This window comes from Erinaceus europaeus, chromosome 16 (assembly GCF_950295315.1).
Source record: "Erinaceus europaeus chromosome 16, mEriEur2.1, whole genome shotgun sequence".
Classification (NCBI taxonomy): Eukaryota; Metazoa; Chordata; class Mammalia; order Eulipotyphla; family Erinaceidae; genus Erinaceus; species Erinaceus europaeus.
This window is the reverse complement of record NC_080177.1, coordinates 55451612-55479436: the sequence shown is the minus strand read 5'-3', so window position 1 is coordinate 55479436 and position 27825 is coordinate 55451612. Positions and strand designations below refer to the sequence as shown.

The following is a 27825-nucleotide window of genomic DNA, read 5'->3' as shown; positions in this document are numbered from 1 at the left end:
TAGACAGGACAGAGAGAAATGGAGAGAGAGAAGACGGAGATACAGAGAGAGAGAAAAAAAGATAGACACCTGAAGGCCTGCTTCACCTCCTGTGAAGCGACTCCCTTGCAAGTGGGGAGCCGGTGGCTGGAACCGGGATCCTTATGCCTGTCCTTGCGCTTGGTGCCACTTAATGCTTAACCCGACTCCCTGTTTGTTTTTATCGACTGCTTTGGTAGTCTTACCCCTTCCCCAATTAATGGCGAAACAGGTTAATGATTTATAAATACTAACTTTATAGTCTCAAGAACTGACCAACTTAAATACAAAGTGAAAGGAATACATAGCCTGTGCTTTCCCAAAAGTATACACCTTTAGTCCAGTGCTAATATCAATATTGGACAGAATTGTTTGGGAATGAAGACCTTCCAGAATTTGTACCTGAAACTTATTATTGCTAAGTGGTTATGAGCCTCTTTCAGTGGATCATAAATAAAATTAAATTAAAAACCCTTGATGATCTTCTAGGAAGCCAGAGGCAGGATATGTAGAGTGAAAGCAAAAGTTTCCTTTCAGCACATTCTCTGTGATGTTGGTACTCCTTTGGAAACTGTACAATACAGTTGAGCTCTACCTTAATACCCTAGTTCTGAGAATACCAGAGAAAAACCCCTTGAAGAAAAGAGGAGGGAACACTGGGAAGTATACTGAATTCTAAGTCAAGGAGCCTGGGTTCTACCTCCTACTAGTGTAAACTAGGAATGGAGACACCTGTTTTGTCACTTCTGTAAAAATTAGAGTGTTGCACCTAAGGTAGGTCATAGATTATGCTGTCTCATCTTCAGTCATTGCATCAGTAAGTATCACCTTGGGGGAGTATTTCTGTTTATAAATAAGTCTATTTCGGTTTGTGGGACTTCACTGAAGTATGTAGGAGAGATTAAAAAGTAGTCTATTAGCAGCTAATCAAGTGGTTGCAGGTAAGAAGCATGGGCAGAATTCTTTCCTTAGGTTGAGTTCATATTGTGAGCAAGTGAATTATTATTTTTTTTAAATTTATTTCTTTATTGGGGAATTAATGTTTTACATTCAACAGTAAATACAATAGTTTGTACATGCATAACATTCCCCAGTTTCCCATTTAACAATACAACCCTCACTATGTCATTTATCATCCTTCATAGACCTGTATTCTCCCCACCCACCCACCCCAGAGTCCTTTACTTTGGTGTAGTATGCCAATTCCATTTCAGGTTCTACTTGTGTTTTCTTTTCTGATCTTGTTTTTCAACTTCTGCCTGAGAATGAGATCATCCCATATTCATCCTTCTGTTTCTGACATATTTCACTCAACATGATTTTTACAAGGTCCATCCAAGATTGACTGAAAACGGTGAAGTCACCATTTTTTACAGCTGAGTAGTATTCCATTGTGTATATAGACCACAACTTGCTCAGCCACTCATCTGTTGTTGGACACCTGGGTTGCTTCCAGGTTTTGGCTATTACAAATTGTGCTGCCAAGAACATATGTGTACACAGATCTTTTTGGATGGATGTGTTGGGTTCCTTAGGATATATCCCCAGGAGAGGAATTGCAGGGTCATAAGGTAGGTCCATTTCTAGCCTTCGGAGAGTTCTCCAGACTGTTCTCCACAGAGGTTGGACCAATTGACATTCCCACCAGCAGAGCAGGAGGGTTCCTTTGACCCCACACCCTCTCCAGCATTTGCTGCTATTACCTTTTCTGATGTATGGCATTCTCACAGGGGTGAAGTGATATCTCATTGTTGTCTTGATTTGCATTTCTCTGACAATCAGAGACTTGGAGCATTTTTTCATGTGTTTCTCGGCCTTTTGGTTCTCTTCTGTGGTGAGTATTCTGTCCAAGTCCTCCCCCCATTTTTGGATGGGGTTATTTGTTGTCTTGTTGTTGAGTCTAGCAAGCTCTTTATATATTTTGGTTATTAAACTCTTATCTGATGTATGGCATGTAAAGATCTTCTCCCATTCTGTGAGGGGTCTTTTGGTTTGGGTAGTGGTTTCTTTTGCTGTGAAGAAGCTTTTTAATTTGATGTAGTCCCATAGGTTTATACTTGCTTTAGTCTTCTTTGTTATTGGATTCGTTTCATTGAAAATGTCTTTAAAATTTATGCAGAAAAGAGTTCTGCCAATATTTTCCTCTAAGTATCTGATAGTTTGTGGTCTAACATCCAAGTCCTTGATTCACTTGGAATTTACTTTTGTATTTGGTGAAATACAGTGATTCAGTTTCATTCTTCTGCATATTTCAACCCATTGTTTCCAACACCATTTGTTGAAGACGCTGTTGACTGGCTACGGAAGAAGGGCAAACGCTAGAAGAAGAAGAAGAAGAGACTCTGCTTTCCCCCATTGAATAGTCTGGGCCCCTTTGTCAAAGATTAGATGTCCATAGGTGTGGGGGCTCATTTCTGGGCTCTCAATTCTATTCCACTGGTCAGTGTGTCTATTCATGTTCCAGTACCAAGCAGTTTTGATGACAATGGCCCTATAATACAGTTTGAGATCTGGGAGTGTGATGCCTCCCGTTCTGTTCTTTTTTCTCAAGATTGTTTTGGCAATTCTAGGTCTTTTCTGGTTCCAGATAAACACTTGTAGCATTTGTTCTATTCTCCTAAAAAATGTGCTTGAGATTTTGATGGGGATAGCATTAAATTTGTAGATGGCTCTGGGTAATATATTCATTTTGATGACATTAATTCTTCCAACCCATGAACATGGAATATCTTTCCACTTCTTTGTGTCTTTATCAATTTCTTTGAGTAGTGACTCATAATTTTCAGTATACAAGTCTTACACTTCCTTGGTTAGATTTACTCCTAGATATTTTATTGTTTTTGTTGCTATAGTAAAAGGAATTGATTTCTGGATTTCAATTTCTTCTAACTTAGTGTTTGCATAGAGGAATGCCACTGACTTTTGAATGTTAATTTTGTAGCCTGATACCTTACTGTATTGCCTGATGATTTCCAAAAGCTTCGTGCTGGAGTCCTTAGGTTTTTCTTTAGGTGTATACTATCATGTCATCTGCAAATAGGGAGAGTTTGACTTCTTCTCTTCCAATCTGTATCCCTTTAATTCCTTGCTCCTGCCTGATTGCTATGGCAAGAACTTCCAACACTATGTTGAATAGTAATGGTGATAGTGGGCAGCCCTGTGTAGTACCTGATCTGAGTGGAAATGCTTCCAGGTTTTCACCATTGAGTATGATGTTGGCTGTAGGTTTGCTATATATAGACTCCACTATCTTCAGGAATTTTCCATCTATTCCCATTTTTTGTAGTGTTTTGATCATAAAGGGATGTTGTATTTTGTCAAAAGCTTTCTCTGCATCTATTGATATGACCATGTGGTTTTTGGTCTTGCTTTTGGTGATGTGGTAGATCAAATTGATTGATTTATGTATATTAAACCAACCTTGAATGCCTGGGATAAAACCCACTTGGTCCTGATGAACAATCTTTTTGATATACTGCTGTATCCGGTTGGCTAGAATTTTGTTCAATATTTTCACATCTATGTTCATCAGAGATATTGGTCTGTAGTTTTCTTTTTTGGTTGTGTCCCTGTCTTCTTTGGTATCAGGGTGATGTTGGCATCATAGAAGCTGGCAGGGAGTATTCCAGTGTCTTCAATCTTCTGGAAGACTTTTAAAAGTAGAGGTATTAGTTCTTCTTTGAAGGTTTTGTAGAATTCATTTGTACAACCATCTGGTCTAGGACTTTTATTTTTGGGGAGATTTTTGATAACTGTTTCAATTTCATTAGCTGTGATGGGCCTGTTCATGTTATCCACTTCCTCTTTACTTAGTTTTGGAAGTTGGTAGGTATCTAGGAAGTCATCCGTTTCTTCCAGGTTCTCTAGCTTGGTGGCATATATTTGTTCATAGAAGCCTCACATGATATGTTGAATTTATGTGGTGTCTGTTGTGATATCTCCTCTTTCATTTAGTATCTGATTTATTTGGGTCTTCTCCCTTTTTTGTTTTGTGAATCTGGCTAAAGGTTTGTCGATTTTGTTCAATCTTTCGAAGAACCAACATTTACTTTCGTTGATCTTTTATATGGTTTTCTTATTCTCAATGTTATTTATTTCTGCCCTTACTTTAGTGATTTCTGACCTTCTCGTTGCTTTAGGGTTCCCTTGTTGTTCTTCTTCTAGGTCTTTAAGATGTGCAATCAGGCTGTTTATTTGTGCTTTTTCTTGTTTCCTAATGTGTGCTTGTATAGCTATGAACTTCCCTCTTAGGACTGCTTTAGCTGTGTCCCAAATATTTTGATAGCTTGTGTCTTCATTTTCATTGAACTCTCAAAACATTTTGATTTCTTCCTTGATTTCCTCTTTGACCCAGAAGTTGTTAAGAAGTGTACTGTTGAGCTTCCACATTTTTGCACTGTTACTAATCTTTTTTTGATTGTGAACTGTTAGTTTAATTCCACTGTGGTCTGAGAAGATGCTTGGGATGATTTCAATGCTCTTGAATTGGCTGATGCTGTCTTTGTGGCCTAACATATGTATGGTCTATCCTTGAGAATGACCCATGTGGATTTGAGTAAAATGTGTATTCCAGTTTCTTGAGATGAATGACTCTGAAAATGTCCAATAGTTCTAGTTTATCTATCTCTTCATTTAGCTCCCTTATGTCTTTATTGATTTTCTGCCTTGATGATCTGTCAAGTTGAGAGAGTGGGGTGCTGAAGTCCCCTACTATGATTGTGTTACTGTTAATATATTGCTGTAGCTCTTTCAGTAGAAGTTTGATGTATTTAGATGGCTTCTTATTGGGTGCATAGATGTTAATAGTTGTTAAGTCCTCTTGATTGACTGATCCCCTGAGCATTAAGTAGTGTCCATTCCTATCTTTTTTAATTTATCTATTTTAAAGTCTATCATGTCAGATATGAGAATAGCTGTTCCTGCCCTTTTTTGTGGGCCATTGGCTTGTATGATAGTTTTCCATCCTTTCACTTTAAATCTGTGTTTGTCTTGTTGAGTTAGGTGGGTTTCCTGTAGACAGCATATTGTTGGATTGTGTTTTCTGATCCATCTTCCTACTCTGTGTCTTTTAATAGGTGAATTCAGGCCATTGACATTTGTTGATATCAAAGATTGAAGATATTTTAACGCCATTCTTGTAGAGTTTTAGAGTGTTTTGATATATGTCCTATTTGTGGTGGTCTGGTTGTTTATAGGAGACTTTTCAGAACTTCTTTCAGGGCAGGCTTGGTGATGGTTGATTCCTTCAACTGTTGCTTGTCTGAGAAGGTTTTGATGCCTCCATCTAGTCTGAATGACAGTCTAGCAGGATATAGTATTCTTGGCTGAAAGCCTTTCTCATTGAGTACTCGATAGATATCTTGCCATTCTCTTCTGGCCTGTAGTGTTTGTATGGAGAAGTCTGCTGCTAATCTTATGGGTTTTCCTTTGTAGGTGACTCTTTGTTTTTACTCTTGCAGCTTTCAGGATCCTTTCTTTATCCTTATTCCTTTCCATTCTAAGTATGATATGTCTTGGTGTCTTTAGGTCTGGGTTAATTCTGTTTGGGACCCTCTGGGCTTCTTGAATCTTTATGTCTTTGATGTCTAGACTAGGGAAGTTTTCAGCTACTATGGCCTGGAAAATGCTTTCTTCCTCTCCTTCTCTTTCTTCCTCTGGTATGCCAATAATGCGTATATTGTTTCTTTTGAAGTCATCCCATAGGACTCTGTTGTTGTTTTCAGCATCTCTTAATCTCTTTTTGAGATCTCTTACTTCTTTTTTAGTTGTCTCTAAATCATCCTCAATCTTGCCAATTCTGTCTTCAGCCTCATTTATTCTAGTCTCTCTGCCCTCTACTATTTTCTGGAGTTCATCTATTTTGTTGCCCTCTTCTGATACTGTTTTATCTTGTTCAGCTAGTTGCATTCTTAGCTCAGCGATTTCAGCTTTCAGCTCTCTAATGACCATGAGATAATTAGTATTTTCTTCCATATTCTCATTTGTTGTTCCTGTATTTCTGATTACAATTTTTTCAAATTCTTTACTCACTCCTGTTATTATTTCCTTAGCTAATGTTTGGATGTTGAACTCGTTATTTTGTGCTTCACCCTCTGGAGGACTCTTAGCTGGACTCTTGTCCTGGTTCGATTTTTTCTTGTTGTTTTAACCATTTTATATATTATGTTATGAGTTCCCTTTATCAGTACTTTTCAAATTATTGATCACTATTGCCTGGATTGACTTGTGTCTAAGTAAGCTAATTAAAGGGTTTACTGTGGTGGAAATTAACAGTTGTTTCAATCCCTGAGTTGGAGCTCAGTGGTTTAAAAGCCTTTTTTTTTTCTTCCCTGTAGGCTATGGGTGCCTGAGGGCTTTTAAACTATCAATAGGCTTCTTAGCTTAATCACTGACTCCTGACCAAGAGATAAAGCAGCGTGTGGCAGAGATAATCCAGTGTTTATTCAAAGAGACTTTCACAGCCCCTCAGCTATGCCACTGAGGTATAGGTCTTCTCCTGAGTTTCCTGGTTAGATCTCTGTCCCCTGGTGTCCCTCCCTGTCGCTGCTCCAGATTCTGAGGGTAGTAGCAATGGAGACTCAGAGTTGCACTTGGTGAGTCTCTGGGGAGTCCTCTCCTCCCTTAAGCTGTCCCCTTGTTGGTGGAGCAGACTGGAGGTGGTGTCTCAACTGATAAACTGCTAAACTGTTAGCAGTCACTTAGTCTCTCCTTAGGCTCCTCTCTCCTCTCTGTCACCAGCCACACGTGTTTGTACTCACCACATGGATCCCAGTCACTTTCAAAGCCAGCAACAAGCAGCTCCTGACAGCTTTCAACCTGACGCTGTTGACTGGCTACGGAAAAAGGGCAAACGCTAGAAGAAGAAGTGATTTACTGGGTTCCTGTGGTCATTCTAGTCCTGTCTTATTTCGGTCCCGGGTGGTCTCCTTTGGTATTCCTAGTTGATCCGGGAGAGAAGAGGAGAGGAGAGGAGAGAAAGCGATCTGCTGCTCGTAGCTCCACCTCTGGAAGTCGAATTCTCACAAGTGAATTCTGTCTTACCTGTAGGGGCAACATCCTCAGTGCAGGTGAAAGTAGCGTAGAAATGGTGAAGGTGTCATGGAACTCTTTAGCAGGGATTTGACCTCTGAAGTGTCAATAAATTTATCTAGATTGCAATGAAACTCACATTCTGATTACTTGTAATAACTGTAAGTGATAAAATATTTGCTTTTATTGGCATTTAGTTACTATAGCGAGAGCAGTTGTTACTATAAAGAATGAACCAGGCACATAATCTAGTGAACACTTAGAAATATATAGTGCAGGCCAGTGAGCTAGCCTAAGGCTCAAAAGTCTCATGGCTCAGTCCCCATCATCACCAAGAGCCAGAGCAGAGTAGTGATCTATGTGTCTGTCTCTCATTAATATAAATAAAAGCTTTAAAAAAAACTAGAGGCCAGGTGGTTAAGCACACATAATACTAAGTAAAGGGCCCATTCAAGGATCAAATGTGAGCCCCCTGCATCCAACCTTCAGGAGGAACACTTCACAAGTGGTGAAGAAAGTCTGCAGGTACCTTTTTCTCTCCCTCTCTATCTCTCTCTCCTCTCTCAATTTCTTTCTGTCCTAGAAAAGAGAGGGAGGGAGAGAGGGGGAGAGAGAGAAAGAAAAAGAAAGAAAGAAAGAAAGAAAGAAAGAAAGAAAGAAAGAAAGAAAGAAAGGAAAAAAAAAGGAAAAAAGTGAAAAATGGCCTTCAGGAGCAGTGAGTTTGTAGGGCCGGCACCAAGCTCCAACGATAAATCTAAAGAAAAAAAAATACATTGTGATACTTAAACTGTACTCGTTGAACCCCCAAATAGCTGTTTATTATTTAAAAAAATACATGTTATCAAAAATTGCATGGTTCTTTTCATTATAGAGTGGGGAAGATATTTCTAACTCAGATGGCTCCCACATGAAGGAGCACAGCCCTTTTGTTTCCTTGTTAGCGTCCCCCGGCTCCTCTATTTGTAGAGCTGTAATAAAAACAGCTTCTTAACTGTGTGTCCTGTTGGTTTACACCAGCCATGTCAGGTTCATAAACCATGGTATATTAAAGTGTAATAGGCTGTGTAAAGAGTGCAGGGAAGATAGTCCACCCTCTGTTCTCTCCCCTCCTTTCACAGCTTACTCCTTCCCAGATGCAGCTCCATAAATAGAACTTCATCATGGAAGACATGAAAGCCCCACTTGGTTTGATGAACAGCTATCACCTTCAGCCACTTTCGGTGCCAAAATGCCACCCTTTTGAGCACAAAACTTTGGGCATCTTGATTAATGGAGAAGATGGATGTGCTTAAGCATGTTTTATGGAATTGTCATTTTACTTCTAAAGAGGCCTGTTTAGTTTTTTTTCTAGTTACTGTCTTTTAAAAACCATCTGAGGTAGATAAAACCCAAAGGTTAATGTTCCTCATACTTGTGGTACACTAGTGCAAATATTCAAGCAATCCAAAATGAAATCCAACAGGAGAAAAAGAGTGCTCTCTCATACTTTGATTCTCTCGAAGGCTCTTCTGCAAAAAGAAAATGAAAAAATAGAAAATTGTTATGAAAATTGACTGAAATATGACTAGAAAATTGTTATGCCAAGGGATGGACTTTGGTCCCCTGGTGAGATAATGATGAAGTTTTCACTACTGTCAGTTTAGCCACTGGTAAATAGCACAAGTGACATACTAAGTGTTGATTGAGAAACACTACTTAATAGAGCCTGGCTGCTGCCTTCAAAAGCCAGAGTCTAACAGAAAAATCAGCTTACAAGCAAGTGACTTTAGATGCTAGCTAGCAGTTAAAGTCGAGTCAAGAGAAGAACTTTAAATATTTATTTATTTATTCCGTTTTGTTGCCCTTGTTGTTTTATTGTTGTAGTTATTATTGTTGTTGATGATGATGTCATTGTTGGATTGGACAGAGAGAAATGGAGAGAGAGGGAGAGAAAGATAGACACCTGCAGACCTGCTTCACCACTTGTGAAGCGACTCCCCTGCAAGTGGGGAGCTGGGAGCGCAAAATGGGATCCTTAAGCCGGTCCTTGTGCTTTATACCACTTGCACTTAACCCACTGTTCTACCGCCTGACTCCCAAAAGAAGAACTTTTAAGATAAAATACAGGGCAGGCAAAATAGCTCAACTGGATAGTGCACCTGCTTTGCCATGAGCACAGCCCATGTTCTAGCTCAGCCCCCACTGCACCAGGGGAAGATTCAGTGCTGTGTGTCTCTCCCTCTTTTCCTCTGTGTCTGAGAATGTCAGCCTCTGGGAGGGACAACAACAAAGGAAAATGAATCAGATAGAGTGTCAGCCCAAGGAAGAGCCCCATGTGATAGGAACAAGAAACAAAATGAGAAGCAGCAGGGGCTTGTTTGAGAGCTTATGGACAGTGTGACCATGATTCATCCTGAATAGAGTGAGGCTAGTAAGTATGTCAGTCATGAAAGTATTGTTTCCTTTTCCCTGTAAATTGACTGCGGGGCAAAGGGGGAGAGGAGGCACTTGGTTGAGCACATATGTTACAATACGCATGGACCCAGCTTCGAGTCCCCCAGTCCCCACCTGCAGGGGGAAAGCTTCACAAGCGGTGAAGCAGTGCTGCAAGTGTCTCTCTGTCTCTCACCCTCTCTATCACTCCCTCCCCTGTTGACTCCTGTCTCTATCCAGTAAATAAATAAAGATAATTTTTTTAAAATTTAAATTGACAAGGAGGTGAATCGCAGAGAACTGGACTTACTGTCCAAAACAAGAAACTTGTCACACCTCTGGATAGAACTGACAGCTTAAAGAAATTATCTTCAGAGCCCTACCTCACTAGGGAAAGATAAAAACAGGCTAGGGGTATGGATCAACCTACCAAGGCCTCTCTCCAGTGGAGAAACAATTGCAGGAGCCAGAATTGCCACCTTCTGTACCTCCATAAAGAATTTTGGTTCAGAGGTCAGGTAGTTGTGCACTGGGTTAATCACACATTATACAAAGTGCTGTACAAGAATCACAGGTCAAGCCCCCGGCTCCTCTCCTGCAGTAGAGTCATTTCACAGACAGTGAAGCAGGTCTGCAGGTGTCTGTCTTTCTCTCTCCCTCTCTATCTGACCCTTCCCTCTCAATTTCTTTCTGTCCTATTCAATAAAATGAAAAATGGCCTCTGGGAGCAGTGGATTCATGGTACAGGTACCCTGGAGACAAAACAAAAAAAAATTGGTTCATACTCCCAGGAGGAGGAGTGACAGGGGGAAGATGATCAGGGGCTCTGAACTCCAACTCCATGAGGACCTGAGGAGCAAAGAGGAAAAAGGGAGGAACATTTAGATGTAGTAATCGGTGCATGTGTAACTTGGAAAGGAAGAGAAGATGGAACCATAGGAAAAAAAGAAATGGGGGGTGGTGGCAGGTGGTGGTACACCTGGTTGAGCAAATGATACCATGCACAAGGACCGAGGTTCTAGCCCCTGGTTCCCTCCTGCAGGGAGGAAAGCTTCACAAGTGGTGAAACAGAGCTGCAAGTGTCTCTCTGTCTCTCTCCCTCTCAGTATCGTCGTTCCTCTCAATTTCTGGCTGTCTCTATCAAATAAATAAATATAATAGAAAATTTAGGGAAAATGGACAAGTATATACAAATATGGACAGTTGTAGAAATAATAGTTAACCCATATCTGCAACCTTAAGAGAACTACAATAGCTTACAGTGGAGGGATTGGAGAAACAGAACTCTGGTGGTGGGAAAAGAACTAGAAAATTGGGTTAGTGGGAGTCGGCGGTAGCATAGCAGGCTAAGCAGTAAGTGGCGTGAAATGCAAGAACCAGCCTAAGAATCCTGGTTTGAGCCCCTGGCTCCCCACCTTCAGGGGAGTCACTTCACAGGCGGTGAAGCAGGTCTGCAGGTGTCTATCTTTCTCTCCCCCTTTCTGTTTTCTCCTCCTCTCTCCATTTCTCTCTGTCTTATCTAACAACGATGACATCAACAACAACAATAAAAAACAAGGGCAACAAAAGGGAAACTAAATAAATATATAAAAAAAAGAAAAGAAAGTTGGGTTAGGGCTAGAGTAGCTCCCAAACTTGAATAAAATCTATGAATAAAATTAACTATTTACCCCCATCGACCTAGCCCAGGGCCCATGTAGATTCATATTTAGCACAATAGCCTGTGTAACCTCTGAATCCCTGTTGGTCTGCGCTTACAGTTTGTGGTAATAGCTGGGAATATTCCAGGCTATACTTACTTCAGGCTCAGTCTTCCTTGAGTGATGACCCAGCCTCCCTTTGGAGAGTGGGGAAGTCCCTACCATTGCTACTTTATAGAGGACAAGTTCTTGGAGTGGCCCATGAGAGGGCTTATGATGATGTTCCTGATAGAAGTGACCAATGATGGTGGAGAGAGGGATCTGTTAGAGGTCTAGGCCCATCATATCTGTGTGGGTAGCCAAAGATTCCCTGACTAGGGCCCCAGCTGATGGGGTGGTCTGGTACTGACCAAAAAAACCATCATTAAGTGAGCCAATCCCGAAAGAAATATTTTAGACTGGAAGAGCCTACAATGTCCTCTGGAAATGATATTGTTTTTGTTTAAAAGAAGGCTCTTAGGAATTATAGAGAGCTCTAGATTCTTCTTCCTCTCCAGAAGCTTCTTTCCCCCAGTTCCTTGGAGGCTCTATAGTTTATTACTTCTTTATATTATTATTAAATATTTAAAACCTTTTTGTCCAAATAACTATTTTCATGGAGCCACTGTATGCTGGTCCCTGTTCAGGCACCAATATGCCGGGTCAGCTTCGTGGGCGGGAGACAGATGACCAGGGACTCATGGCTGAGCTGGGAACACAGTTCAATCTTTATTAATGAGCAGGAATCCAGTGCAATCTATCTAATCTCTCTTCGTTAGAAAATCCTGTCCTTTATATCTCCTGAGGCAGAAGTGTCAGATCAGAAGAGGAAATACGTAGGATAGGGGGTGGGGAGAAGGAGAAAGCACTCGAACCAGTGGGGATTAAAGGGTGGAAAACAGGATGTCACTAGGAGAGGGGGCGAAGTGGAAAAATTGCTCGAACCAGTGGGGATTAAACCAGTGCGGGTCTCAAACAAAACAATGATTATGTAAATAGACCATAGTCTATTTACATTAAGCAATGCAAGTGAACCTAATGTGATGATCAAAACAGAAGGGGTCTTAGAAGCAGAATTAGAAGCAGACCAACAACTGTAAAATTGTATTTTTAATTCAGTTTGGGTAAAAAAATTCTCAATCAGTTAATTTATGTGGAGTGATAGCCAGCCCACAGTCTACTTAGTACAGCAGGAAAGTAGCCAGTTAGATATCATCTAGTGCTAGGGACTAGCACGGGTACTCCAGGGAGGTCAGTCAGACTTCAAAGGAAATAATCTTCTTATTTGGCCATGCATACAGTTAAGGAGACTGGCTGGTGGTGAACGAGGTTATGTGTATGTGTTACCATGCATAAGGACCTGGGTTCAAGCCCCCACTTCCCACCTGTAATGGGGAAGCTTCACGAAATAGTACTATGGGTATCTTTCTCTCACTCACTCTCTTTATCCATCCCCTTCCCTTCTCAGTTTATCTCTGTCATATAAAATTTAAAATAAAGTTTAAAATATTAAATATATATATTGTGAATTTAAAAAAGAAAGAACCACTGGGTGGGAACAAATCACTAGTGGGTTCACATTTTTGAGAACTTACTAATCTAGGAGAGTCGGAGGTCACTCTTCTGCATCTGACTGGCAAAGAACCAGCCTAATTCAGAGGTTTTTACTGGGAATATAGAGGGAAATCATACAACTGATAGCTATAATTATAATGGGTGGTGGCACAACTCATAAAGTTCACATTATTATGTGTGAGGACCTGGGTTCAAGCTTGTGTGTATATGGGGGAGGGCTGCACATGCAATGGAGCAATGCTGTAGGTGTTGCTCCTCTTTGTCTATCAGTGTATGGGTGTGTGTGTTCTCTCTCTATCTCATCCTCTATCAAAAAAGGAAAATGAAAAAAAAAAATCTGGTTACCAGGAATGGTAGCATCATGATAACCCTGGTGGCAAAAAATATATATAAATAAAAAAATAAATAAATAAATCATTTTTGTTAGTTGAAGTTTAGTGACTTGGAGGTAGTAACATATTGACATTCTTCTTTAGCCTTTACTCATAATTCTTAAAGTTTTACATATAGCAAACTTGGCATCTCTCTTTATAAACCACCTTATAAAGACTAGCATGTGTGTTTTTAAACTAAAATGAATTTTATAGGTGCTTTTTCATGTTGAAAAAGATACAGCAGAACACAAGTAGATGAAGTCAGTGCTCTCCTGGAACTTGTATTTAGTTGTCATTGTAATAAACAAATTGTCAGGTAGGGAGACACTGTGGGGGGAATGTTAATATAAATAAAGTACATTTGCGGGAAGGGGTGAACTTTTAGTAAGGACAGGGAAGGTAGTAGTTGAGCTGAGACCTGAATGGAATGAGAGGGACTCTAGAGATTGGGCACTGGGCACTGGATACGTGCCTACCCAGATTTGAGCCTTGACACCATGCCAAAGTGTCACAACACCAGAGGAAGGTCCAGTGCTGTAGCATGCCTCCCTTTCTGTCTGTTTTCTGAATGAAGAAATCAGCCGATGGATGAGTGGTGAAATGCATGTGCGAGGCCCAGACTCTGAGGGGAGAAAAAGAATCAAATGGATCAAGGAGCCCAGTTATACAGACTGTGGGAAAAATCAATATCTTTCTCCAGAATATACGGTAGAGTCACCAACCACTGAATTGAAACTTATTTTGAGAGCCATTAGATATAATCAAAGTTAGAAGATTATTACACAAGAGATATAATGGGGAAAATCCAGTCTAAATTACACTTATTTTTCTCTCACAGCCAAAAAAGAGCATAAAACAGAAGTCAGCCACTTGGAGAATGCGCAGAAAAGGTAAGCAGCTCTGGTAGAGCACACCTTCTTTCTCATTAGTTGTTGTTAAGTACTGGGGTTTAGGCCCTTAGCATTGCTAAGACAGTCATCACCTGCATCCACTTATCCATGGCTCCCTGCATTCTCTCCTCCCCCATCCTTCTGACTTTGACAAGTCATAGCACTACGTATAAGTAGGATCACACAGTGTTTTTCCCTTCATGACTGATTTTTAATTGACTCACCACCCTACTTCTGAAGACTAGACAACCATGAGCAGCTAGAGACTCTCGGGAGTGGCAGGGAACTCATAGTATAGTGATGCTTTTCCTCAACAAGGATAGACTCAGCCAAAATTGACTCAAGTGACTTCTATGTCATGACACAGTTCCCATCTGTGTGCCTGTCCTCTGCTCCTAAAAAATTTGCATGAAAGCAAGGAGCTAAGAGATAGCTTGTCCAGTAGAGTACAGGCATTGTCATGTGCAGGAACTGGGGTTCAGCTCCCCCACCCCCAGCCACCACATGGGAACATTAAGTTTCAGGAACAGTGCTCTGATCTCTCTTATGTTTCTCACTTCCTAAAGAAAGGAAATAATAATAATAATAATGGTCCACCAGGAATGGTATACTTGTGTATGAAACCCCAGCAGGAAAAAAAAAAACTGGTGGCAATTAATTAACTAATGAATTAACTTTTAAAATATTTTATTTATTGGTGACCAGGCAGTAGCGCAGCACATAGTGTGAACCGCAAGGACTGGTGTAAGGATCCCTGTTCAAGCCTCTGGCTCCCTACCTGCAGAGAGGTCGTTTCATAAGCAGTGAAGCAGATCTACAGGTGTCTGTCTTTCTTTTCCCCTCCCTGTCTTCCCTTCCCTGTCTTCCCTCCTCTCTTGATTTCTCTGTCCTATTCAGCAACAGCAATGGTAACAATAACAACAACAAGGGCAACAAAATGGGAAGATTGCTTGTCTCTCCTAGGCCCTAGAGTATATAGCAAATGAAGGATAAGAGGAGACAGGTTTCTCTATATTTAGAACACTCCCTCAGAAATAGAAGAGCAGATGGGTATCAGTTCACTTCATACCATGCACGAGGTCCTGGGTCTCATCCCATGATGAACATGGCAGCACCATGGGTAGTGCTGGGGGGCGGGGCGAGCTCCAAAGAGAGTGGAGTAATGCTGTGGTGTCTCTCCAATCTGTGTGTCTTTTTCTATCTCTCCTTTCTAACTCTGAAGAAGGAGAATGAGAAAATTGGCCCTGAGCTGTAGTATTATGTATGTATGAGGCCTTGGTGCCACATTAAGAAAAAAAAAAAAAAGGGCCATACTCCCAGAGGGATGAAGAATAAGAAAGCTTCCAATGGAGGGAATGGGATGCAGAACTCTGGTGGTAGGAATTGTGTGGAATTGTACCCCTCTTATCCCATGATCTTGTCGATCATTATTAAATCAATTAAATAATAATAATATATTCCATTCAGAAAAAAAAAGTGAGGGAAAGGGACTTCAGTGGTGTGCCTGATAGACAGCTCACATTGCCATACTCAAAAAATACAGGTTCAAGCAACAGTCCCAACTGCAGAGGTGATGTTTCATGAGCAGTGAAGCAGTGCTTCAGACTGCTGCTTCTCCTCCACCTCTTCCTCCTTCTCTAGTTCTATCAGAAAAGAAAGAAAAAAAGGTATATAAAAAGAGAAAAGAAAATCACAAGGAATAGTGAGGCTATTATGTTGGCACCAAACCCAAATGATAATTCTGGTAACAACAAAAAAATAATCATAAGTAAGTTGGAAGAGATCTTTCATAATCCTAAGTAAATTGTGAAGCTTTCCCCCTGCAGGTGGGGATGGGGGCTTGAACCCAGGTCTTTGCACATTATAACATGTGTTTCCAACCAGAGGCACTACTACCCACACCCCTCTTTTTTTTTATTAGTGAATTAATATTTATTTACAAAATAGTAAGATAATAGGGATATGGTTCTCAAGGTCACAGATACTGGGCTGATTCTATATCTATCTCTAGCTATATATTTTCCCCCATATTTTTAACAATCTTGCCTTCACTTCCTTTCCAAGTCACTTCTATACCTATTACTACTTCCAGGTATCTTCCTTTTTTCCTTCTCTCTCAGGAGAAGCAGATAAGGAACTTTTCCTTATTCATTTAAGAGAAAGAATATAAATTTTTTTGGTAACAAGTCTAAGAGTACTAGAACATGGTGGGAAGGGTGGTGGGCAAGAAACAACTTGTAAGGAAAAGTGAGAATGAGAAGTGTGTGGTGAGAGGAGGAACAAAGTATTTTCTCAGTCATGGTTTCTGAGAGTTCTGGAAGTTTGTAAACAGTGTTGTCAGCTATAATCAGACAGGCACCCCCATCCTGTCTCCACCTACCAATGTCACCACTATAAACTCAAAGGCAGATGAGTATGGGGTTCATGTACATTTTGTATTCTGTTCAGTTCCCAGGGTCAGGATTATCATCGTAGCATGATCATCTTTGCAGGCCAAAGCAATTACACCGTTATGTATATTTTTTTCAGATTTAGTGCCCCTTGCTGAGTTTGCTTTCCTCTGTCTGTAAAAGTAGTATTGGCCCATGTTACAGAAATATTCTGCCTGTGAAGAAGAGATCATCCACAAGACACATGAATAAGGGATCCACCAGAAATATGATTTCCGTAGGGGATGTCAGATTTGGGATATTTCTTCAAGAGTCTGGCCCAAGGCTGCTGCTGTGCATTAGCTATGCCGAGGGGGTTGTAAATTTTGGTTGTCAGCATTTTCCGTGCTTTTGCGGCCAAGGTAGTCCCCGCTTTCATGTCAGACATGAAATATGCACGGCCCACAGCCCGTCTTGAATAGAGATGCCACAATTGTTTGGTTCCCTTTCTTCCAGGAGGTTGGTGGTCAGTGTTGTAATATTTGTGTGAGATTTAGTCAATTCTTGTGTTTGACTCTCAAGAGAAACAATTTACTCTGAGGGTAAGGAATATTTGCTTTTCCTAAGCAGTTTCTCAAGGCATGCGTGTAAAACGTTAAGTGGATGTGTTCCGCTTTGCCATCCCAATGCTGCAGAAGGAAAAGAGTTCACTTTGCTAGGGGCTCTTTGATGGAAATCACTGTCTGTACTTTAAAAATGTTTAGCTGGATTAAAAAGATAGAAATCAGACAGGGAATGATAGCAGACAGGAAAGGAATCAGAATCGTTTAGAGGACAAGAAAAAGAAAGCTTTGGGAGACAAAACATTGAAATCAAACTCTTGAAAGTTCAAAACTATTTTATGTATGTGCTGACCAACAGAAATGTTTAAAAAAAAAAAAAGTAGCATTATTGTACATCTGCCCATTACAGAACATTCTCCTCATCTTTAAATGCCTGAAGCTGCCATGCCTATGTTTCAAGAGATCTTCAAAAATTAGTCTCCCAGCTGTGGAGACAGCAGGGTGATTATGCAAAAGACTCTCATGCCTGAGGTTCTGAGATCCCAAGTTCAATCTCTGGCACCACTGTAAGCCAGAACTGAGCAGTGCTCAAAAAGGAGAGAGGTGGAAAGAAGGAAGGGAAGCAGGGAGGGAGGAAAGGAGGGAGAAGGAATCAAAAATCAGTCTTCTGTGAACCAAAATTGAATTTGAAGAGGCTTATTTGGGGAGAATAGTGTAATCATTAAAATAGCTGTGAGTTCACAGTCCAGCTTTTACCTTCCCCCTCAACCAAGAAAACAAGTAATGCAAGTCCTCTGAGTAAATTCATCTGTGTCAAAGTTGTTCAGTGCCAAAGCCTGCCTGGCTATCCTGTGAGACTTTATTCAGTACTCCTCAAGAAGTTCACTTGCTTTGACTACTCTGGGAAAAACTAATGAAATGTGTCATTTCCTTCAATTTTTCTCCCACCTCCCTTTGAGGGTTAGTAAGTAGGATCTTGGCAATCCACTAGGGAACCAAGGTGACACTGAGAAAAGTGAGCCCTGCAGGACAGTGACATGGCTTTTCTCTAACTCCAGGACAACCCACCACCAAAATTACCAGGGGTATTTGTGATATGCTGATCTTACCATCTAGACTCCGAAAAAGTTTCAGAGGTGCCAGGATGACCCAATGCCTGGACTTCCTGTACTCTTCAACATCCTGTTGGGAAATGGGAAGATAATGTGTTTTTACAGAGCTTGAAAAAATAGCTCACCTGGATAGTACAACAATTTTGCCCTGTTAGCAAACAAGCTTCAAGACTGGCCAGTGCTGTAGCATTCTATCTCTGTCTCTTTCAACATATATATGAAGAAGTCATCCCAAAGCAATGACCAAAAAAAAGAGTTCTTCTACATTTTAAAAGCAAACAGACTTTCTCTTCTATACAAATACAGGAGTAAATGAGCTTCTGTTTAGAATGAGGCTTATGAGGCAGAGGGGGAAAAAATGATGTGCTCTGCTGAGGGTTCTGCATATTATGCCTGACACAAGGGGCAACTATGTCTAAAGTTGAAATGGCAAAATGACTGATTTCTCAAATGCCCATGTTAGCAAGCCTGAGCACCAGGGAGCCAAGGTAGACAAAGACCTTTTACAGAAAACCAGAAGAACTAAGTAGAGGCCTGATAGCTGCCAATGAGTAATGTCACTTGGTCTTTTTCAGGTCTTTGTTTCCTCATCTGTAAAATGAGAACATTGAACCAGTTGGCCCATAAACCCCTTTCTAATTCTAAAGCCCCCGGACTCAATAAGAAAAGAAATTCAGGGTCTGTTCCTTTAGGTTACATCACTCTGTACTTTTGTATTGCAAAAGTACATAGAGCACCGTTTTCATTTTGAATGAAATGCAAGTATGTGATAAAACTTTGGCTTTATCAATATTTTGACTTCCACAGAATTAGTTGTGTCTGGAGTGAAAGTGATCATTCCTTTGGATTATATTTTTATTAGTAGTTTTGCTCCAAAGTCAGTCTGTTTGCCATTGTAAGAGAGTCCCTTAAGAAATCACGGTAGTCACTGCCTTTCTCCACTTATGCACTTCTAGCTTTTTATTAACTGGGAACCAAAATTCCCTGACCAGTAGTTTTAATTTGCATTAAAAACAGATTTATTATTTACAGAAGCTCAAAGAATTTATGGGCCTCAGCACTACTGCCCCAGCTTGGATCTCATCTAATCATATCCATGGAATCAATTAACAGTTTGTCTGTGAAATGTGATAAAATCTTATGAGATACATATTGCCTAATAACTGTGAACGAGATGAAAGTATGCTCCACAACAGTCATGGGGCTTCGGGGTTTTACAGCCACCACTGAGTAGTGTTCCATTAGAAACTCCGTATTCAGGATGGCCACAAAAACACACTGTGTCTGAACAGATGATAGGGCAATGAGTAATAAAGCAAGCCAGCCACTCCTGCTTTGATGAGTTTCCAACACCCTAGAAAAAGGGGGCCATTTATTTATGTGTGCTTACTCATGGTAAATGAGCTAGTAAGGCTTGGGGTGAGTGGAGTAGGTGGAGGCAAAGTTTGAGTGCTGAGCTGTAAATTGCCACAAAGCTAGTCCCTCCAAGACGGGCTGCTTGGGAGGCCTGGGTAGTCTGGTGTGCAGCAGAGCCCCATGGGGTAACTCAGGAGCTCTTAGCAAGTGAGTGATATCTGGGGACCTTCCTTGGAAAAGTTTGTATGCTTTTCTGACCAGATTAGAGAATGCTTTGAAAATCGGACATGATGATGTGTCTCTCCATTAAATCTTTTTTTTTTCCTGTTCATTGGTGGCTTGTAGTCTGGTATCACATTAAGCTTTAAAGCATAGGTTTCTTAATGATAATATAGTATTAGGGCCAGTGAAATAGCTCACTTGGAGAATGTGCTACTTTGCCATGTGTGTAACCTGTGTTTGAGCCTGGCACCCACAGCACTGAAGAAAGTTTCAGTGTTGTGATTTCTTTCCACACACATTCTCATTCTCATTCCCATTCCCATTCCCATTCCCATTCCCATTCCCATTCCCATTCCCATTCCCATTCCATTCTCTCTCTCTCTCTCCCTCTCCCTCTCTCTCTCTCTTCTTTCCCCCCACCTTTATCTAAAGCACACACACACACACACACACACACACACACACACACACAGAGAGAGAGAGAGAGAGAGAGAGAGAATTCTAAGTCTTTTATTTAACCCTTGAGAAAATGGAGCTTCCAATGTGGAGTAATTGACCCAGAATGACAAAGCTAGCAGATGTCAGGATAAAGGTACAGTGGTCTTTCAATTTTCCATGAACACTCAACAGATATCACTTATTTCTCATGGACTTGCTGACCACTGCTAATGCTAGACCGTCACTGTGTCATCAATATCCCTGGAGATCACTAAACATAAAATAATGAGCAGGTGGATGGTGCCAATTAAAGATGAAATCCATATAACTTTACCTACAATATTCCCCTCCCCCTCACAAAAAAGAAAGTTCACCTGGTATTAAATACTACAATGTGCCTGGGGGTATCCCATACTTAGCTGAATTTACTGGTAAATGAATTTCAGCAGACAGGTTTTCTGAAGCCTAGGGTAAATCACAGTCATCCTGAGCACTGGCTTCTAACACGAGGAGAGGTGTGTGAGAAGCTTGCTCCAGCCCCAGAGCCCCCTCTCCTCACCCTATTGGCCTTTGGTATTGACAGTTACTTACCCTCTATCTCACTCTTGTTGCAGCTTTGAAGCAACTGTAGGGTATTTTGGGATGAAGCCGAAGTCAGGTGAGAAGGAGATCACACCCAACTACGTGTTCATGGTGTGGTATGAGTTCTGCAGTGACTTCAAGACCATCTGGAAGCGGGAGAGCAAAAATATATCTAAAGAAAGGTAAGGCCTGAGGTTCTGAGGGTCCCAGGTTCAATCCCTAGCACCACCATAAGCCAGAGCTGAGCAGTACTCTGGTCTCTCTCTCTCACACTCTCTCTCTACCTTTCTCTCTGTATCTCTATCATCAAAATAAATTAAATTTTTTTTAAATGCTGGGGGCTGGGTGGTAACACACTCAGTTGAGCACACATGATGCCATGTGCAAAGACCTGGTTCAAGTCTCCAGGTCACCACCTGCAATGAGGAAGCTTTACAAGCACTGAAACAACACTGCGAGTGTCTCTCTTCCTCTCTACCCCCTCTCCCTTCTCAATTTCTCTCTGTCCTATTGAAATAAATAGGTACATATTTTTTAAAAGAAAGAAAGGCAGGGTGGCCCATGGAAATGGTGCAGTAAATACATCATTGGACTTTCTAAGCAGGATGTCCCAAGTTCAATCCCTGGCATCACCACATGCCAGAGTGATGCTCTGATTCACTCTCTCTGCTACTCTTTCTTTCTCATTGATAATTCATTTTTTAAATTGATTAAGAATAAACAAATAAAAGGAAATAATGGGCCAAGTGGTGGCACACCTGGTTAAGTGGATGCATTACTATGCACAAGGTCCCAGGTTCAAGCCCGTCCTCATCTGCAGGAGGAAAGCTTCACGAGTGATGAAGCAGGTGTCTCTGTCTCTCCCCCTCTACCTCTCCCTTCCTTTCAATTTCTCTCTTTTCTATTAAATAAAATAAATAGTTTTTTAAAAAGGGAAATAAAAGGAAAAGTCAGACTCTAACAGAATCATAAATACTCCCTTCAGAAGACTAGAAAACAGCCTTCTCAAAGCTCCCAAAGTGTGCCTGGATCACACTCAGCAGTGTTTTCTTTCAGATGGAGTGGACGAGAAGGAAGAATTACTGCCCCAGGGATGGGGGCGGGGGGCATTGTCGGTCCACACAGGCAGATCCACTCACGTGACCTGTGAAGTTACACTTTCTTAACCCCTTCCAATTACTAGCTAGTAAATGAAAGGGGAGTAGTGCTAATTTGCAACAGATTGCTTCCCTGTGTATTTCCATGTGGGCTCTGGCTAAATGAGGCACCCTTGCTGTCCCAGACAGTGCAGACAAATAAAAGCGATTGCTTTTTCTATTAATATACTGCACTCGCATCAAAGGGAAATCTCATTGACTCGGGCCACACTTAGTGCAGCGTTGAAGCCCAGCTCTGGATTTACAGCGCCACTTCTGACTCCCGTATCCTGCTGGGGACATCAAACTGCTTGCCGCAAGGCCTCCTGATTTTATTAGTTGGGGGGTGGAACTAGGGGAAACCTCAGCTCTGAATATAGGAGTAGGGAGTAAGAGAGAAAGAGACAGAGATTATGTGCTCCTGCTTCTAAGAAAGGGACTGACTACAGATTACCAGTTCACAAAGAAGTAGTTTTGTTCTGTCATATGCTTATTTTGGCCAAGTAGCCCCTGTTCTGCAAAGGGCAGAGTGAGTTTTTAACTCCAAGCAGGTTTTGTTCCTTCTGCAGAAAGGATGTATGAGAGTGTCATCTGTGGGCAGGTGAACTAGCTCACTTAGTGTGTTGCTTTGCCAAATGCACAACTCAGGCTCAAGCTAAGTCCCCAGGAGGTAAAAGAAGCTTCAGTGCATTAATGTCTCTGTCTCTCTCTCTCTCTCCCTCCCTTCCTCCTTTTTGTCTCTCTAAAAAAAAAAAGTATCATTTGAAGTGGAACAGAAGACAAAAAAAAAAATCCCACTAATTAAAATGAGCTGTTGGGAGTCGGGCTGTAGCGCAGCGGGTTAAGCGCAGGCGGCGCAAAGCACAAGGACCCTCCGGTTCCCGGTTCGAACCCCGGCTCCCCACCTGCAGGGAAGTCGCTTCACAGGCGGTGAAGCAGGTCTGCAGGTGTCTATCTTTCTCTCCTCTTTGTCTTCCCCTCCTCTCTCCATTTCTCTCTGTCCTATCCAACAACAATGACAACAACAATAATAACTACAACAATAAAACAACAAGGGCAACAAAAGGGAATAAATAAATAAAATAAATATTTAAAAAATAATAAAATAAAAAATAAAAAAAAATTTTTAAATGAGCTGTTAAGTTATAACATCATTTCCTTACTAAACACCGAAAGGTGTAATTCCACAATTCAGTATTCCTCTTCTTTGCAACTTGAGAAAAGGTATATACATAATTTATTGATTTATGTTTGCATAATCTGTTCACTCGCAATACACCAATATGTTTGACCATTTGACCTTTCATAACTACTTTTAAAGGGTCTCTCAGGAGGTAAAGACTTCAGATCTAGTATAGCTAAGTTTCTAAGTGTTCTTTCAGAAAGCCTTTTTTTTTTTTTTTTAACAAAGGCAAGGAACTTTAAGATTGTCTACCAATATGCCTTTTCATCGTTGTCTCTGTGGACATATGGGAATTGAAGTGAATGTGTAAAATAGAAGCAGAGGAAAAGTTAAATGACACTGTAAGAAAGTAGGTTGTTGTGAGTGGTAGGGAACAGGATTTTTGTGCTTGACGTCTCCTTGAGTGTGATCCCTGGTGCTTCAAGGCCCCTATGATCAAACCTGGAGGCCTGTCAGTGAGCCCTCAGTGTCTACCCTTTGCTTCAAATTCCAGGCCTAGCCCTTCGTGAATTTCTTCCACAGCCCAATCCCCCATGCAGCCTAGGAGGTAGCAATGTGCATAAAACACTGGACTTTAAGCATGAGGTTCTGAATTTAACCTTTGGCATCACATGTTCCAAAGTAATACTCTTGTGCCCCCCCCCCCCCCCCCCCCGTATATCTGTATCTCTCTTACAAAAAACAAAGGGTTCTGGGGAAGGAAGGAAAGAGATGAAACAAGCATTGGGGTCCTCATGTATGACAGTGGAAAGGGACCTAGATTGGGGGCAAGAGTGATTTAAAGACACCTATCATGGGAAGATGAAAAGTTGTATCTGTGTATCAATACTTATATTGTAAACCATTAACTTGCCCTGCCCCAGTAAAGTGAGAGGGGGGAAATAACACAACATCAAAAATGAACTAATACATATTTTTAAATACATCCATACCCTTCAAAAATAAGCAGTGGAGATATAAATGATGGCTTTTCATAAATGCCTAATCATAGTTCTATATAAGGACTGTTTGCCCAACACAGCAGTTAGACTGAACTAATAATGGGCCCTGGCTGGCAGTGATACTGAATGTTCCTCTGTGATCCTCCGCAGCAGAGCTGCTTCCTGGATGCAGCTGGTGAATTGCCTGCTTCACACTCTGTAAACCAACACCTCTCCAGGGTCATGACTTCATGGGACCCTTCTCAGTTCTTCTCAGTTTAGCGAACTCAGGCATTCTGTCATTCCAGCTATACGTCTTGAGATGGAGCCAGGATTCCCAACCTAAAATATTTAGAGAGATGTTTACATGTGTTTTAAAAAAATTTTTTTAATATTTATTTATTCCCTTTTGTTGCCCTTGTTGTTTTATTGTTGTAGTTATTATTGTTGTCGTCCTTGCTGGATAGGACAGAGAGAAATGGAGAGAGGAGAGGAAGACAGAGAGAGAGAGAGAGAGACACCTGCAGACCTGCTTCACCCCATGTGAAGCGACTCCCCTGCAGGCGGGGAGCCAGGGCTCAAACCAGGATCCTTCCGCAGATCCTTGTGCTTTGTGCCACCTGCACTTAACCCACTGCGCTACAGCCCAACTCCCAGATGTTTCCATGTTAATGACTACTAGTAACAATTTTTAAGGCAACTTGTTTACAAAGATCTGGTAAGTAATATTGGCAGTGTATTTACTATATGTTAGCTCATTCAGTCAAGCTGATTAATACCTAGGGCTTTTTTTTTCTTTTTCTTTATTGGGGAATTAAATGTTTTTACGGTCAACATTAAATGCAATAGTTTGTAGATACCTAGGTTTTTTTGTGAAGATTAATTTATTTAATCCCTTTTTGCTGCCCTTTTTTATTGATGTAGTAATTATTGTTGTTATTGATGTCATTGTTGTTGGATAGGACAGAGAGAAATGGAGAGAGGAAGGGAAAACAGAGAAGGAGAGAGAAAGACAGACACCTTCACCTGCTTCACCGTTTGTGAATCGACTCCCCTGCATGGGGGGAGTCAGAGGCTCGAACCGGGAACCTTAAGCCGGTCCTTGCGCTTTGCACCACGTGTGCTTAACCCATTGTGCTACCTCCAGACTCCCCAGATTTTTTTTTAAATTTTCCCTTGTCTGCCTAGAATCTTTTGTTTTTAAACTGTTGCTATCACATGTATTGTGGTAAAGTAGGCAGTTGAACTTGAATTGTTCACAATTAATTGAATTGTTATAGTTAGCCAACAAGGGCCAGGAAAAATAGCATAGTAGGGTTATGCAAAAGACTTCCATACCTGAGGCTCTGAGGGCCCCAATACCAACATAAGCCACAGTTGAGCAATACTCCTGTATAATTAAATAAATAAATAAATAAGAAATTATTGATAAGTGCAATAATATGATTGATTTGTTCTGACATCTACTTAATGGTGTTTGGTATTATCTTTTCTCTTTTGCTTTTACCAGAGTTCTAATCTTAATAACAAAGTCCTCCTCAAGAGTAAAATTTGCAACCAAAGGAAAGCCTAATAGCTTGTAATTTTTAGGGGTAGCTGAGTATAGCTTGGGATCCCATGAAAAGGAATTTTACCTTTTTGGTTTTTTAAAAAACATATTTGAAAGTCAGTTAAAATTCAAAATCATTGTTGAGGGAAATTAAGGATCAATAATAATAGTTTTAAATGAACAAAACTACTTCCACATGAAGTAAAAGTGTTGAATACTGTGTAAGCCACTTGGAATCAATTTTAGGTAGCAGAGAATATTCATTTCCTGTTCAGCTAAGGATAGTTTTTTTAATATTTATTTATTTTTCCTTTTGTTGCCCTTGTTGTTTTTCATTGTTGTTGTAGTTATTATTGTTATTTATGTTGTTATTGTTAGATAGGACAGAGAGAAATGGAGAGAGGAGGGGAAGACAGAGGGGGAGAGAAAGACACCTGCAGACCTACTTCAAAGTCTGTGAAGCTACGCCCCTGCACATGAGGTCCTTGCGCTGTGCGTCACCTGCGCTTAACCCACTGCGCTGTCGGACTTATGAAGGATAGTTTTCTGGAGTACACATTCATTGATGCAAAGTCAAGATGGCTACAGCCCTACGACAAGTATCTGTGGCATCTCATTGTCTTTATTTGCATTTCTCTGATAATTAGTGACTTTGAACAGCCAGATCCTTTCTTATAACATCTTAGTATAAGCAGTGTTCAGTAAGGCTGGGGTGGAGCTTCTAGCTAGAGAATTGAAGACCTTCATTTTTACATCATTAATTTGCTATGTGATCTAAGTTCACACCATTTGCTTGTTATCTGGGTGGCCTGATCATCTCTTCCTGTAAAATATATGGACTGGAATGAAACAGGAATCTGGTGGTCTCTTCTTGCTCAAAACCTCTATGGATCTGGAAACCCTCTTCTCATAGTTTAAGAAATCATGTTTCATGTCTAAGGTAATCTTCCTCACCTTTGCTCTTAAGCTCATTAGGGGCTATACTGAAAGAGTTGGCAAGTGTCAACACTGCCTTTTTTTTTTCTGTTTAACCACTCTATGACATAGGGTCCTTTCTTATAAAAAAAATAAGTAAATAAAGATTTCAGGACTTAGGATGTCTGTAGACTACACTGCACATAGTTCACTCATGCACATTTACATACCACAAACTGCTACCACCCACAGATAAGCTGTAAATTTGCAAAAGGTAGAGAATCCCCAGAGAAGTCAGACTCTAGGAATAAAATCTTGGCAAATAATTCACCCTGAGCCAAAGAAAACTTGAAAAGTGCCTTTAGAAACCCCATAATGGTGAAGTAATGAGTAAAGAAGAGTTTGGTGAACTTTATGTGAAATGCAAATAAGAAATTTCGTTAGACAAATAAGCTATAATTTACACCATGGGGAAATGAGTGGGTTTTTGGCTTTGTTCTGTTTTTGTTTTAAGGAGATTACTTGCAGCTATTATGGTTAGTTATGGAACTCCCATTGTCTAGGCAGGAGATAGATCAGAGCTGTTGTGGGGTTGTCAAAAAGCTGTTCTCAGAGCTCCCTGTTGCTCAGGTCACTTTGGGACCAGGAATTGGGGATGTAGGGAGGCCATCACATAACCCACAAAAGAGTTACTGATTGCAGTGTAGACATTGTAGCAATTGCTCTCTTCCTGGAAAATTCTCCATAAACTACAATTTAATTTATTGAATTCTGCCTTTTACTGACAGACTTACATGATCATTACAGTAACTCCTAGCAAGTTAACTTTCTTTTCTTTAGTGTTCTGCTGTGTGGTTAAGTGTTTTCTATTCACGTAACTGCTAAGAAGCTTCCTATTTCCAAACACCCCTTTAATGACACAAATAACCACCCTCCAGTTATGTGGCAAAACTTTGAAGTGTTCTAAGTTACATTTGAAGACAGTTTTGTGCAATTACATGCAGAGTAAATATCCCAGCCAGCTACTTGTGAATAGAATTGTCACACTGAAGAACAAGCCCTACTTCAAAATTAAAGAAATGCTGTGAATGAGGAGAGGGATAGTAGAAAGTAGCTTCTAGTCTTTTATGTTTGGCCCTTTCCCAAGGTTCGGATCTGTGTTCCTCTTTTATACACTATGTTCTCTCTCCCTACTCAGCCTCAACTGTTTTGATAGCTTTACTTATCACTTCTTTGCCAAGGCCTCCCAAGTCTTCTTACCAGAACTGAGCTCTACACTAAGTTTTAGATCCAAATCTTCTGATCTACATTTAAAATCCTCCAAGGATACTCAGCCTTCTTCTGAAAGTCAGCCTTTTTGCCTTGTTTTCACAGTGGCTTTCTCCTAGTGTAGAACGTGTGTGTTCACCTGGATTTTTAAAACCTCTGACTTTTTTGTTTCTTCTTCTATGCCATTTTTTTTCTCATTTTTTTCCTGTCTACTGGGGGATTAATGGTTTACAG

At 40.7% G+C, this 27825-nt stretch overlaps 1 protein-coding gene across 5 annotated transcripts in view; it reads left to right on the top strand.

Annotated features, from left to right (window-relative positions):
* The window catches only part of FMN1 (formin 1), a 446009-nt gene that overhangs the window by 394106 nt on the left and 24078 nt on the right, over positions 1–27825 (top strand). For all 5 annotated transcript variants that reach the window (XM_007521682.3, XM_060175174.1, XM_060175177.1 and 2 more), the window contains 2 exons: positions 13926–13977; positions 20652–20801. In XM_007521682.3, coding sequence (XP_007521744.2) covers positions 13926–13977; positions 20652–20801 — 202 coding nt within the window. The remainder of the gene's footprint in view (positions 1–13925; positions 13978–20651; positions 20802–27825) is intronic.